At 36.4% G+C, this 14,621-nt stretch overlaps 1 protein-coding gene across 5 annotated transcripts in view; it reads left to right on the top strand.

Annotated features, from left to right (window-relative positions):
• Positions 1-14,621, top strand: part of CENPC (centromere protein C) — a 62,702-nt gene that overhangs the window by 26,281 nt on the left and 21,800 nt on the right. For all 5 annotated transcript variants that reach the window (XR_012499752.1, XR_012499756.1, XM_045504684.2 and 2 more), the window contains 2 exons: positions 6,975-7,166; positions 13,384-13,675. Coding sequence is in view for 3 of the 5 variants with exons in the window: in XM_045504684.2 (XP_045360640.1) it covers positions 6,975-7,166; positions 13,384-13,675 (484 nt within the window). In the remaining 2 variants the exon portion in view is untranslated. The remainder of the gene's footprint in view (positions 1-6,974; positions 7,167-13,383; positions 13,676-14,621) is intronic.

The raw sequence follows: 14,621 nt of genomic DNA, 5'->3' as shown, positions 1-14,621 counted from the left end.
TTAAGTAGAATATGAATTCACAAAGTTTGAAGGTACAAAATTTTGGTTTATCCGTAATTTCTTAGGAAAAACATTATATCAAGGAAGTATCTTAAGTTATGAAGTTATATATATTACGTATTAAAGTTATAAAGTCTCTTAAATTATAAATGTTAAACATTTATTAAGTACCTGCTATATTTTGCACACTAATTTTTGTGTATATTAAAATTTTCTTCATCTAGATTGGTTAGTGAATATAGCATTCTAATTAGTTAACATACCAATTGTATTAATTTTCTTTTGCTGTCTTAACAACTTACTACATACTCAGTGACTTAAAACAACACACATTTATTATCTTATATTTCCGTGAGTCAGGAGTCTTAAATGGATCTTACTGGGTTAAAATCAAGGTGTTGACAAGGTTTTTGTTCCTTTTAGGAGAGAATCTGTTTCCCTGCTTTTTCCAGCTTCTTGAAGTCACCTATGTTCCTTAAATCCTGGTTCCCCTCAAAACCAGCAGTGCCAGCCTTCTCTCATCTTTCAAATTTCTCCTGCCTCTTTTTCCGTCATCCTATCTCTCTCCCTCTGACCACAGCTTTTAGGGACACATGTAATTGTATTGGGCCATCCTGGATAATCCAGGATAATCTCCCTGTTTTAAGGGTTATAGCCTTAATCATATCTCTGAAGTCTCTTCCCATCTAAGATAGTATTTTCACATATTTTGTGATTAGGGTGAATACATCTTTGGGGGGCCATTACTGACAACGGTATCAGTTGTCAAAGACTAAAGATGGAGATAAGTTAATTTCAAAGAAATTTTTTTACTCTGAAGATAATTTTCCTTTAATTAACAGGGCACTTGACATACTTGTAATGCCTAAACTGATGACTTAGATTGAGCAAATAGACTTTTCCACTTTTGTTGTCTCACAGACTTCTCAAACTGATCATATTGGAAACTAAATTCCTCCAAACTTGTTCCTCCTCTAGTTTTCAGTATCTTCATAAATGGAGCCATAATGAATCTATTAGCTCAAGAAAGAAATCTAATTCATCCTTAACTCCTGTTTCCTTTACCTAGCAACCCATATAAAATCAATAAGTCTTTTGACTTCTCCCTAAGTAGCTTTCAAATATATTACTTTTCTCCATTCCTCCTTAGCCAACTATAGAGTAATTTATTTCTTGGATTATTGTAGCAGTTTATGCACATACCCTCTTACTTTTGTCTCCCTCTGCAGATGTATCTTCTGGGTTGCTTTGTAATGAATTTTTTCCAGTTCCATAAACAGACCACTTTCTCAACTGTGGGCCTTTTAATATGCACTTCCTTTTGCTTAGAAAATTTTTCCTAAATTCCCTGGGTTCCCTACCAAGCTTTATACTCAGTATAAATAGCACTTTTCTTGATTAATATCCCTCAACCCTGTATGTTCCTGTGTATGCTTCAATAGCACTTTTCATTTTACCATATAATTACTTGCTGAATATGTCTTGTATTCTAGAGTCTAGACTGAAATCTGTATGAGAATAGGGACTGTATCTATGCTATTCCTAAAGTAGTCCCCAGATCTTAGCCTTAGTAGTTTTGTGGGTCACTAAAATATATTATCAACAGTGACAGAAGTATTACTCTATTTTTGATAAATACTTTTTTGTGTTTATTAAAACATGCCTCATCTTCAGAATCCTACTCCTTTACATGTAAATACACAAAATTTTCTACAGTAATCACTTATTTTTTTTTCTAACTATTGCCGTGCTTATGACATATATCCCCTCAGTTTTAACTCTCTTCACATAACCAGCTGTTTCATGTATCAGTTTTGTCTTCTATATATGTTCCTGTTTATTAGTTTTCTAAGTTCATTGTCATTCAGTTTCTAACCTTTCCTGATCTAGAACTAGATTCTGAAATGGTGTTCTTAATTGTTCTGTTTTTCACTTTGTATGATTTTTTTTTTCTGTAACATGGTCCAAATCTTTGATAATAGCATTTTTCCCTTGAATTCTTTTGCCCTAAATCATTGTTCAGATTGTTTTTTTTCTGTTTTTTTTTTTTAAATCGATTCATGAACATGGATAGTAATCTCTGTCATCCTGAGTCCCTTTCATTTGTTAGAGCAGTTTCTGAGGATATTTTTGACAAACATAAGGGAAGAAAAAAAGGGAACAAACAGAAGAAAAGGAGTTGGAGAAGAGAGATGAGGGTGGAGATGTAGGGGGCAGAAAAATGCTACTTGTCAGTGAAGATTCTTGCTGTTGTACAGGTACTTACTTAAACTACTGCTCAGTGGCAGACACGTTCAAAGTTCTTATCCTTGCTTTAGTGTTTTATAAATTTGACTCTTTATTATTTTCTATATCCATTCCCTAAAAGATCTTACTTACTGTCAGATTTATGCTTTGTGGTGACTATTTAAGTGTCTCCCATTCTCACCACTTCCAAAATATTGGTTGATACTGTTATTAAGCACAATATTGGTAAAGTAGATTATATTCTCTTTTTCTCAAGATTTTTGTACCTGGCTCAGTATAATTAAGGCTAATATTCTTCTTTTACTCTTTTTATCAGCATGAATCAGTTCTCTTTGTCCCAAATTTTAAGTATTGACAAATCCTATAACTTATTCTCAAAATAGAGTCAGAGAGTGATACTGCTTTATGGGATCTTGACAGAATTTGCTTCATTTCATTCTCTGTCCCTTTACTCCCCAATCAAATTTAACTGGGAGAATGACTAAGCACTTAGAACAGTACTTTTCATACTTGCATGTGCTTTTGGATTCTCTCGAGAGTCTTGTTAAAATACTGATAAATAAGTTGATTAAGTATGTCTGGAGTGAGATCCAAAATCTGTATTTCTAAACATTCTATCCCAGGTGATGCTGATATAACTGGTTTGTGAACCACATTTTGGGTGTCACAATTTAGATGAGCATCTAAAATAGCTTATGCTAGGTAGCAATTTTGCTGTTATCATTGCCTAGTGAAATACAGGCTTCACCCTAAATTCATTATTTTGATGACTTTTTATTGTGCACCATACACAATATTATATGCTGTAGGTAATAAAGATGACTAAGGTGCAGTTTTCATTCTAGCCTAATTAAACACTGGTTAATACATGATGCTGTAATATTCTGGTTCTCTGCCATGTTTCTTTGTTTGATTTACTTTTGTGTCTTCTTGATTACTTTTCCTCATTTCATCTATAAATTTTGGTGACTATCTCCATATTCCCCAAGTTGATTTTCTGTCTGGATGATCTATCCATTGATTTAAATGGGATGCAAAGTTCCCTATATTGCTGTTACTGTCAGTTTCTCCCTTTATATCCATTAATATTTGCTTTACATATTTAGGTGCACCTGTGTTGGATGCATATATATTTACAGTTGGTATGTCTTCTTGGATTGACCTCTTGATCATTATATAATGTTCTTTGTTTCTTGTTATAGTTTTTGTTTTAGAGTCTATTTTGTCTGAAATAAGTATTGCTACCCCAGCTTTCTTTTGATTTCCATTTGCATGGAATACCTTTTTTCTGTCCCCTCACTTTCAGTCTGTGTCTGTCTTTAGATCTGAAGTGTGAGTCTCTTGTAGGTAGCATCTGCATGGGTCTTGTTTTTGTATCTATTTAGTAACTCTGTTTCTTTTGATTGGAGCATTTAATTCATTTACATTTAGAGTAATTATTGATAGTATTTACTTACTGCATTTTGTTAATTTTTTTTTTTTTTTGGCTTGTTTTAGTAGATATTTTATGTTCCTTCTTTTGTCTTCCCTTGTGATTTGATGCCTATCTTTAGTGTTATGTTTGGATTCTTTTCTCCTTTTTGTGTGTGTACCTGTTATGGATTTTTGGCTTGTGGTTAACATGAGGTTTATGTATAGCAATCTCCCTCTCTCCCTCTCTCTCTGTACACACATACACACACACAGTATTTTAAGTTACTGATCTCTTAAGTTTGAATGCATCTTAACAGCAGATCATTTTCACTCCCCCTTCACCATATTTAAAAATTTTTGACATCATGTGTACAGTATTTATACCTTAACTACTTGAGGATGTAGATAATTTACTACTTTTGTCTTTTAACCTTTCTACTACTATTATGAGTGGTTGATCTAGTATCTTTACTGTATATTTGCCTTTATCAATGAGATTTTTCCCTTCATAATTTTTATATTCCTAATTGTGGTCTTTTCTACTTAGAGAAGTCTCTTTAACACTTGTTGTGAAGTTGATTTCATGGTGCTGAACTCTTAGCTTTTGCTTGTCTATAAAACTCATTCAAATCTGAATGATAGCCTTGCTGGATAGAATCTTGGTTGTAGCTTTAAATGTATTCTGCTACTCCCTTTTTGCCTGCAGAATTTCTGCTGAAAAGTCAGCTGATAGCCTTATGGAAGTTCCCTTGTATGTAACTAGTTGCTTTTCCCTTACAGTTCACTGATCCATTCCTTTGTAGCATCTAATCTACTGTTGATTCCTTTTAACATATTTTTTATTTTAGTTATTGTATTCTTCAGTTCTGGTCCTTCTTTATATTTTTAAGTCTTTGTTAGAAACTTCTAATTTCTCAGTGTGTTCATTCATTCATCTTAGTTCTTTGAGCATCTTTATTAAGATCATTATCTTCAACTCTTTTTGGGTAGATTGCTTATCACCACTTCAGTTAATTTTTCTAAGGTTTTGTCTTGTTCCTTTGTTTAGAACATATTCCTCTGTCACCTCATTTTGTTAATTCTCTTTTTATTTCTGTGTTTTTGGTAGGTTGGTTACGTTTCCGATCTTGGATTAGTGGCTTTCTATAGGAGGTGTCCAATGCACTCCCCTCTGGTCACCAGATCTGTATGCTCTAACGATACCCTCTTTGGGTTGAGTTGGCCCTTGTGTTGTGGTGACTGACTACTGTGGGTGCACTGGTAGGCATGACTTGCCCCAAGTCTCATTGGTTGTCTGGTCCTGCCTAGTATGGAGGCTGCTGGCTGCTGATGGGCGGGGCCAGGTCCTGGTATGGCTGACTGTAATGCTGGGGGTTTTGGAGCTAGTGTTGGCCTGCTGGTGGGCAAGGCTGTGACCTGGGGGGTCAGGGGTGGCCCTGGGGCTGGTGTTGATTTGCTGGTAGGCAGGGCTGGTTTCTGTTATTGGTGGCTGTGGGGTCCAGGGTATCCTGGAGCTTGTGTTGTTTCACTGTCTGGCAGAGCTGGCTTCCTTGCGTTTCTGGCTGTGGGGTCCCAGGATTCCTGGAGCCGGTGTCAGCCTGATGGTGGGCAGGGCTGAGTCCCAGTGGCTGACTGTGGGGTCCAAGAGATCCAGGGGCTAGTGCTGGCCCACTGGTGAGTGGGGCTGTGTCCCCACTAGGCTAGCTTCTTGTCCTGGGGCATCCCAGGACTGGTGCCAACCAGCTAGTGAGAGGAGCCGAGACCTGGCACTAATAAGCTAGAGGGAGGATTCCGAAATCGTGCTTGCCACCACCAGTGTTCTTCTGGAAGAACAACTCCCCAGAATGGCTGCAACTGGCGTCTGTGTCCCCAGGGTAAGCTCCAGTTGCCTCCTGCCTCTGTGGGAGGCTCTCCAAGATCAGCACGTGGGTATGACCCAGGCTCCTTTCAAGTTACTGCGTCTGCTCTGGGTCTTGGAGCATTTGAGATTTTGCCGATTTAATTACAATGCCTTTGCTTGTTAAGAGTGGAGTCTCTATTTCCTATAGCCCTCTGATTCTCCTGAAAGTAAGCCTGCTGGCCTTCAAAGCCATACATTCTAGGGACTTGCCTTCCTGGTGGAGAAAACTCAGACTGGGGAGCCCAGTGTTGGGCTTGGACCCCTAGTTCTCTGGGGAGAATTATACAATTGTAATTATCCTTCTATTTGTGAGTTGCCCAGCGTGGGTCTTGACTATCCCTCACTTCTGCCCCTCCTACCTGTCTTGTGGTTCCTTCTTGATATCTTTAGTTGTAGAAGGTCTTTTCGGCTAGTCTTCACATCATTCTTATCAATAGTTGCTCTGTAAAGAGTTATAATTTTAGTGTGCCTGTGGGAGGAAGTGAGCTCAGGGTCTTCCTTCTCTGCCATCTTGGCCATTCCCCCTGGTCTGACATACTTTCATGCAGTTTATTTACTCTATGAAAGTTTCCTACTTGATATGATTTTAATTCCTTGTTTGGATATCATAGAAATCTTTGGTCAGGAACTTAAAAATTCTGGTCAAAAAAATTTTCATTATGCCTGCTAACATCTAATGTTTTCATTTTCTTTCTGAAAAAAAGAAATTTTCAATTTTTAAACTCATTTTGGTGGTTGTACCCTTTTTAGATGCAATAATTAAAGTAGTCTGTATTTCCCTGATATCCCCTTCTTCTGGTTTTCAGTCACAAAAACAAAACTAGAATTTATCTGTTCCTTTTTAGATCTTTTCTTACCTACCTGCCTTTGTAGTAAGAGGAAATCATTCTTGATGCTAAACTTTTTCATTAGCCATTTATTGCTTGCTACATTCGTTGTTTTCCAAATCCCATTTCCTCTTTAAATTCTGTTCAAAGAAACAGTCTCTTTCCTTCATATGGGAAAGGTCTCTTCATTGAAAACTTACTTAAGGCTTCTCTTCTATAAATTAGATTGACAAAAATCATGAATTATTTCACAGCAGAAAAGCGGTAGTTACCTTTTTTTTTTTTCAACACAGGTCATTGGTAAGTAGTGGAAGGGCCCATATATTTCATTTTACCTTTTCAGAGTATACTGCTTTTTTTTTGACTCAAGAGTATATGCTAGCTATGAAGCAATGTGAAAAGTTTGCATTTAACTGATAGAAAGTTGTAGATCTTACTGAGAAGATGTGACTTTAAAAAAAGATAGAGATGAAAACAGGATAAACTTAAGAAGTTCCTATAATCAAGTGTTTTTTAACTGTTGTGGTTTTCTGAGTATTCTTTGGTTCAGTAGACTTCGAATTATTTTATGATTTTCTTTGTTTTAGGAAGCAAGAAAGGTAACACCAGTGTTCCTCATACAGAGAATCAGAAAAAAGATAAGGAATGCAAAAAGAAGTGTTTTTCAGGTGGGTCCAAGAAGAACAAAATTGCACCTGAAGAAGTTACTTCAACTGTCACAAGAAGTCGAAGAATTTCCAGGCGTCCATCTAATTGGTGGGTGGTAAAATCAGAGCAGAGTAAGTATTTTTATTTAAATTATGTTTATTTATAACAGGCTGTTTGATTTATACCCTTATTCTCTTAAGAAAAATCTAGTGAGGAAAAAATTAAATTGGGTCATCAATAGAAATAACTAATTAATTATAAAGATATTCATGAGGTTGGATCATATACAGTATTTTAGATAGAGGGATACAGCTGTAGAAAAACAAAACCAAAAGTGAAAAACCCCTGCTCTCATAGGCTTATATTCTACTGGAGGAAGACCAACAATATAGATATATAATTCACCTGGTGATGGGTCATTAAAAAAATAAAGCAGCTAAGAATTAGAAATGGGAAGTAAATGGCAAGGGTAGGAGTAGATAGGAGAATGGAGCAGAAGACTGTTTTTATAAGAGGTAGCAATGAGAGTTGATTAGGATCTTTCAGAGCACGTATATGAATAAAGTGAAGGAGGGAGCCATATAAATAATTTGGTGTGGAGCATTCCATACCAAGGGAACAGTATTTGTAAAAGTACTGATGGACCATGCTTGGCGTGTTTGAGGAATGTCAAGATCAATATGGCTGAAGAAGAGAGCAAGCCTGGGAGATGAAGTCAGAAAAGCAGGCTGTGATAAACAGTTTAGATGAAGTATATTGGAAAGCTACTAGAGGATTTTAAGCAATAAAAGTGACCTAATTGACTCATCTTTTAGAAGGATTATTTTTACTGCAATGTAGGGAGAGAAGTAGGGCTGGACAAAAATGGGAACATGGAGAATAGTTGGGAGATGGTTGGAGGGAAGAGAATGGAAATGGTTGGATTCAGGATTTTTTTGAAGGTAACTCACAGGAAGTACTGATGAATTAGAGTGAGAGCTGGAGTCTAGGATGATTCAGATTTTTTTTGCTAAACTAGAAGAATGGATATACTGTTTGCTGAGATGAGTAAAGGTATGAGAGAAGCAGATTTGGGAAGGATATCAAGATTTCTGGTTGTGATATGTTAATTAGATATCAAAATAGATATATTGAGGAGATAGCTTGATAAATGAGTCTATAAAGTTGCGGTGACATATCTGGGAGGACATAATTAGGGATTTATCAATATGTAGATGATATTTAAAACTTTGGGACTGCTTAAAATCACCTAGTAGTAGACTGTACCTAGAGAAGAAGGAAAGCCAAGAATTGAGTCCTGGAAGACTCCAGTGTTAAGAGTAGGGAGGAGAAAGGGAGGTCCATCAGAAGAGACTGAAAAGGAGAGTTAGTGAAACAAAAGGAAAATGAGGAGAACTAAGCATTACAGAAGTGAAGTAATAAAAGCATTTTAAGGAGTGGAAGATAAACTATTTTAAATACTGCTCATGGCCTCAATTAGATGAGAGCTAAGAATTGACAGTATGGTTTTTGGCGACATGGAGGTTGTTGGTCCCCTTGATAAAAATGCTTTCTGTGGAATGATGAGATCAAAAGCCTGACTGGAATGGGTTCAAGAGGGTGTAATAAGTGAGATAAGAGAGAGAGTAAGATAAAGGGGCATGGCAGATACGGGGTTGAGGGAAGGTCTCCCTCTCCTTTTTAATATACAAGATGCTACATCAGTTTATCTGCTCGTTAAAATGACCTTATAGAAAGGTAGAGGATAAATACAGGATCAGTCCTTGTGTAGGCAAGGAGAGGGATGTGATCTAGTGCATAGTAAACGGGTTAGCCCTAGATAGGAGCAAGGACATCATGTCATGTAAAAGAGGAAAGACAGAGTGCACGGTGACACTTGGAAGTAGATAGATAGAGTTGATGGTGGGACGATGAATGTTGAGGGGCGGAAATATTGGATAGTATCTTCCAAATTGAGAAGGAACTTTGAGACTGAAAAATGAACCAGGCAACTCCCTAAAGTGCAATTATGAAGTTTATTTTGGGTAACTTATATACAGGCAGAATCAGATGGACGATGATCCAGAGGCACTCATAGCTCACTGTGTGCAGCCAGAAGGGGTACTAGGGAATTTATAGGGACCAAAGCTGAAAATAACATCTGACTACTAGGGAGAAGAAGCATGTTGGCACTGGCAGGAACCAGGGTTTTTTTTCTCCCCTCCACGAGTCTCATAACCATTAACCATCTGTGTCAACAGAAGTTGTTCTTCCAATTTTCATGTAAGGTGAAGGCAGGGATAAAAGTTGATAGGGAACTTATCTGGCTTGGGCTCATTCGTTGTGAGTAGGCTAAATCTCAGTCACATAGAAAGGGGACAGGTAGGGCTGCAGGGACCAAGATAGAGCTGACAAAATGAAGTCAGTGTGGCTCAGCCACACAACGAAAATGTTCCCTTCTGACCATTATTGTTTTCTCAGTGAAATAGTAAGAAGGGACATCAGGTCAAAGTGAAGTGAGAAAGGTGATGACAGAAGTTTGAAGTTACGTTATAGCAAAAAGATATAAACCAAAATCAGCAGAGAAAGACTGCATGGGCAAAGTGTGAAGAAAATCATGTGTAAGCTTCCAAGAGCCCTCTCCCAGCAGATTCATACGGGAGGCACTTAGTTCCTCTAGCAGTGAGTTTTGACAAATGTGTAAAATGTTGTCTATCAGGGAAGCTCATTAGAAGTTTAGTGCCCAAGATTTTTATTGGGGATGATCATCTAGGCACCCTCTGCCTAGCAAGTACTGAAATTCCAGACTCCCTGAAGAAAAGCAAGTATTTGTCATAAACTGTATTTTTTGTACAAGCAGTTAGGCACACTAAACCACACTTAGCAGTTAGGAAACGATAGGAACCCTCCTAAAATTCAAGTTCCTACATGCTAGCCAAGGGCTAACTTTACAAGCAGGCCTTTCAGTGGATAGCATTCTTAGGCCTGCTGTGCCAAGTCTTTTCTGTATAATATGAAATATTTATTATTTAGGAAGTATTTTTAAAGGAGATGATAATGGAAAGATTGGTATATAGTAAGATAGTATTTAGATCAGCAAGTGAGAGACTAGTGTATATATGGCACTGCATCTGTGAGGCATTGTTGCTATAAATTATCAAATCGTAGTCAAGTAAGAAATATTTATTCTGTTGCAGCTCTTGGATTTTATTATTTATTTATTTATTCATTCACTTATTTAAACTTTTTTTATTGAGTTAATGTCATTTTACAATGTTGTGTCAAATTCCAGTGTAGAGCACGATTATTCAGTTATACATGAACATACATACCTTCATTGTCACATTCTCTTTTGCTGTGAGCCACCACAAGATCCTGTATATATTTCCCTGTGCTACACAGTACAATCTTGTTTATCTATTCTACATTTTGAAATCCCAGTCTGTCCCTTCCCACCCCCACAGCTCTTGGATTTTAGAGTTAAATCTGAGTTCAAATTATGATTCCTCCACTTTGAGTAGATTATTTTGTTCAGGTGCTTACTCTGTAAAATGTGATTACCAATACTTATACCTCATTAAGTTGTTGTAAGGATTAAATGGCGTATTTTTAGTATTAAAATATTAACTACTACTGTTACTGCTACTTATCTTTTTGCCTCAGGTTGCTGGAAACTGTACTGTGGTAAATGAGTGTGTAAATATATGGATAAATAAAAATCTTACAGAGCTTCTATATGCATGCTAGAACTCCAAAACTTACCAGAGAAGATCTGAAAAATATATCAGTCCTGAAACATGTTGGGTTTCTGATCAAATAGGGAGTCACACAAGTGGAGGAATGCTTATAGATCACCTAGTCCAAACTCCTTCATCTGATGGAAGAAGTCTGAAGCCCAGAAAAGAAACCTGAGTTCCCCCTAAGGTCATAGACCTTTGTGCTAGAATTAGAAAACAATAGAACCTAGATTTCTTGATTATTGATCTATGTGATCCTGCTGCTTTTTTATTTATGTCGAGAACTGAATGCTCACTGTGAGGCAGGAATGGTTTTAGGCTGGGCCAGGACTAGATGAGGCAAGTGAATAACCTAGAATGGGAAGTTTAAGGAGGCACTTGGTCTTAGGGTTGTGTGAGTGACTCAGAGTAAATACCTTAAATTTTCCACCCTAGTTAGAATTTATATTTTTTCATTATGAGAACTTTTAATATGTACCCTCTGAATGTAGAGGAAAGGAAACTCTCCTACGTTGTTAGTGGGGATGTAATTTGGTGTAGCCACTGGGGAAAGCAGTATGGAGATTCCTTAAAAAACTAAAAATAGAGTTACCATATGATCCAGCAGTCCCACTCCTGGGCATATAAAGAAGTTGTGGTATAAAGAGGTTGTAGTATAGTACATATAATGGAGTACTATTCAGCAATAAAAAGAATGAAATAATACCATTTGCAGCAATATGGGTGGACCTAGAGATTATAATACTAAGTGAAGTAGGACAGACAGGGAAAGACAAATATATGTTATCACTTATATGTGGAATCTAAAAAATAATATAAATGAATCTATTTACAAAACAGAAATGTTCTCACAGATGTAGAAAATAAACATGGCTACCAAAAGGGAAAGAGAGGTGGGGAAGTATAAATTAGGAGTATGGGATTTGTAAATACTAACTACTACACATAAAGTAGATAAACAGCAAGGTCCTGTGTATAGCACAGGGAACTACAGTCAATAGCTTGTAATAACCTATTATGAAAAGAATATGAAAAAGAGTATATCTGTAAACTCAATCATTATGCTGTACGCCAGAAACTAATACAACATTGTAAATCAATTATGCGTCAATAAAAAGGGATATACTTTCTGATAATAATTTTGCACTGTACAGCATATTACTGTGTTTTACCCCTTATACTTGTACAGTGTTACATGTGAGTTATATATCAGTAAAACTGAGAAAAAAAAATTTTTCCAAGCTAGGCTACTCTTGCTTCACCACGGTCCTGCCCCTGGTGTTAGGCACTGGGAATATAAAGATAGGTAAAAACACCAATCTTGGTCTTAAGAAATTGTCAGTCTGCTGGAAGAGAGCGATGAGTAAAACAATCAGATGTATAATAAACATTATAAAGGAATTGAGAGAGAGCTACTCAATTTAGCCTTGGGAATTAGAGAAAGCTTCCTGAACGATGAATTAAGAGTAACCTAAGTGATTGGATGTGGTGAGGGAAAGGATGGAATATTTCAAGCAGAAGTAGCATGTGCAGAGATCTGTAGCTGAGGGCTTGACCTTTTAAAAATTGTTTCATCAGAATTATCTGGGGGAATTGTTAAAACACAAATTACAGGACCCTACTCTGAGAATTCTGATTTAGTAAGTCTGAGGTAAGGCCTGAGAAGTTTCATTTCAAACAAATTCACAGGTGTTGCTGATTTGCTGCTCTAGGGACTACTGGACTACCTTTTAAGACCAGTGCTTAAGAGAAATGCAGATAATTCAGTACTCCTGCCTTTTTTTGGTTTGTTTGTTTGGAGGAGAGTGTTGAGTGTTGTGGTTAACATAATAAGCACTCCAGATGTAGTAATAAATTAGTATCGAAAATATTTAGACTTAATCCTTAAGCTATAGGTAATCACTAAAAGATTCTAACCAGGGTTGTAATGATCCAACTTCTGTTTTCCAAGGATGATTCTTGAAACACTGTGAAGGGATGGATTGAAAAATGGCAAGGCTGGAGAAAGGAGATTAGTTAAGAGGCTGTTTTAATGATCCAGATAAGAAATGATTTGAAAGACCCTGCTAAAGACAGATAGCAGAGCTTAAAAGAAGAGGATTTGAGAGACATTAAAAGAAAGTAGAATTTAGGAATTGCTTATGAATAGGGTCAGGATTTTTGGATGACTCAGATTTCTAGTTTAGGCATCTGGGTAAATAGTTGTTTCACTGATAAAAACAAAATCGGAGGGGTAGATTTGGGGGAGAGTAGTCGGTGAATATTATAGTTATCAGCATGTACATAGTAATTAAAGTTATGGGTAGATAGGTCTCTCAGAGAGAGTACATGGAGTGAGAAGATGAAGCTAGGACGTTGGCGGAAATACCAGGATCTTAAGGATGGCTAGAAGAGTAGTGGGGAGAACTGGAGAGGGTGGTTCTAGAAGCTTGTGTTTAATCTAAAAGGTTTGGTACATGTATCTATAAATGGAAGCGATGCGTAGTTTATGAATTAAATTTGAAAACAAATGTTGCCTATGATATTGGGGTATGTGTTTATATGTTAAAATATAAATAATGTTGGTATTTTAGTGAGCCAGATAATCTGGCCAAACACTATACTAACTTCAGGTTATCATTTGATCCTTTAGATCCTTTTTATAGCAATTCTTCAATAAGAAATGAATTGTCAGTGTATCACAACAGTAGACGAAAACCTGCTGAAGAAGTAAACCAATCATCTAAGAATATTGGGAAAAAAACTGTCCCATTGAAAATGCAGAAGAGAGCTGCTAAAGGCAGCTCAAGAGCACAGAAAGTTTTAAATGCTAAAGATTCTGGAGGAATTATTGACCATGATGGAATTTCCAGTTGTCCCCAGAATGAGTCTTTGGAAGGTGATGAGGCAGACTTGGCTAAGAAGAAAAACCTTGATCCTTCTGGGTAATGTCTGTTATGTGTGCAATATAGTTGTTTTTGTTTGGCATTTTAATAATAGTTTGTCTATGTTTTATTTACTCATTTATAGAGCAGCAAAATTAGCATAAAGGAGTCTGCATTCTGACAGACCTCGTGGTAAATCCACACTCTGCCATTAGCTAGCTAGATGATACCTCAGGCAAAATACTTCTCTGAATATATTTCCTCATCTTCAAATGGGGAATAATATATGGCACATGGGATGTGAGTGATTAATAAGGTAAGTATCATTGTCACCTAACAATTGCTTCCTTATTTTAAATTGTGGTAAAAACACATTACATAAAATTTATTTTCTGAATCATTTTTAAATGTATAGTTTGAGTTGCTTTCTTTTAGGTGAAGTTAATATTACTTCAGTAATCAGGAATACATCTTATTTCTTTTCTTCATAAGATGATAATAGTTAACATCTTTTAGTGGTTATTATATATCAAGTATTTGCTAGGTGTTTTCAGTGAATTCTCATGAGTCCTAACAACCTAGTGAGGTATTATTCTTAATGTGTTTTTACTCTTTGATATAAACGTTCACTCATTCATTCACTCAAAAAATACTTAATACATATTATGTGTGAGAAACTACAAGGTGCTAGGGATGTATTGATATAAATGTTAGTGTTCTAAAATATATTAGTGTATGTCATTATGGTGCAGACTATCTAAACAGTATTGAATAGAGCATTTCCCTGCACTGATATATAATGCCCTCTCTGTCTTATATCACGTTTCCATATTTACATCAGCCTGTTCCTTATATCATTTAATTTTCATGAAAAATCTTGAAAGGTGAATAGGACAGGTATTAGTTCCAGTTTCATGAAGAAGAAGGTACATATAGGTTAAATAAGTGTGTCATTGGATACCTAGGTCTTCTGACTACTAATCCAGTTGTTTTTACTGGAATGTAT

This window comes from Camelus bactrianus, chromosome 2, assembly GCF_048773025.1.
Source record: "Camelus bactrianus isolate YW-2024 breed Bactrian camel chromosome 2, ASM4877302v1, whole genome shotgun sequence".
Taxonomy (NCBI): domain Eukaryota; kingdom Metazoa; phylum Chordata; class Mammalia; order Artiodactyla; family Camelidae; genus Camelus; species Camelus bactrianus.
This window is presented reverse-complemented; position numbering and strand designations above follow the sequence as displayed.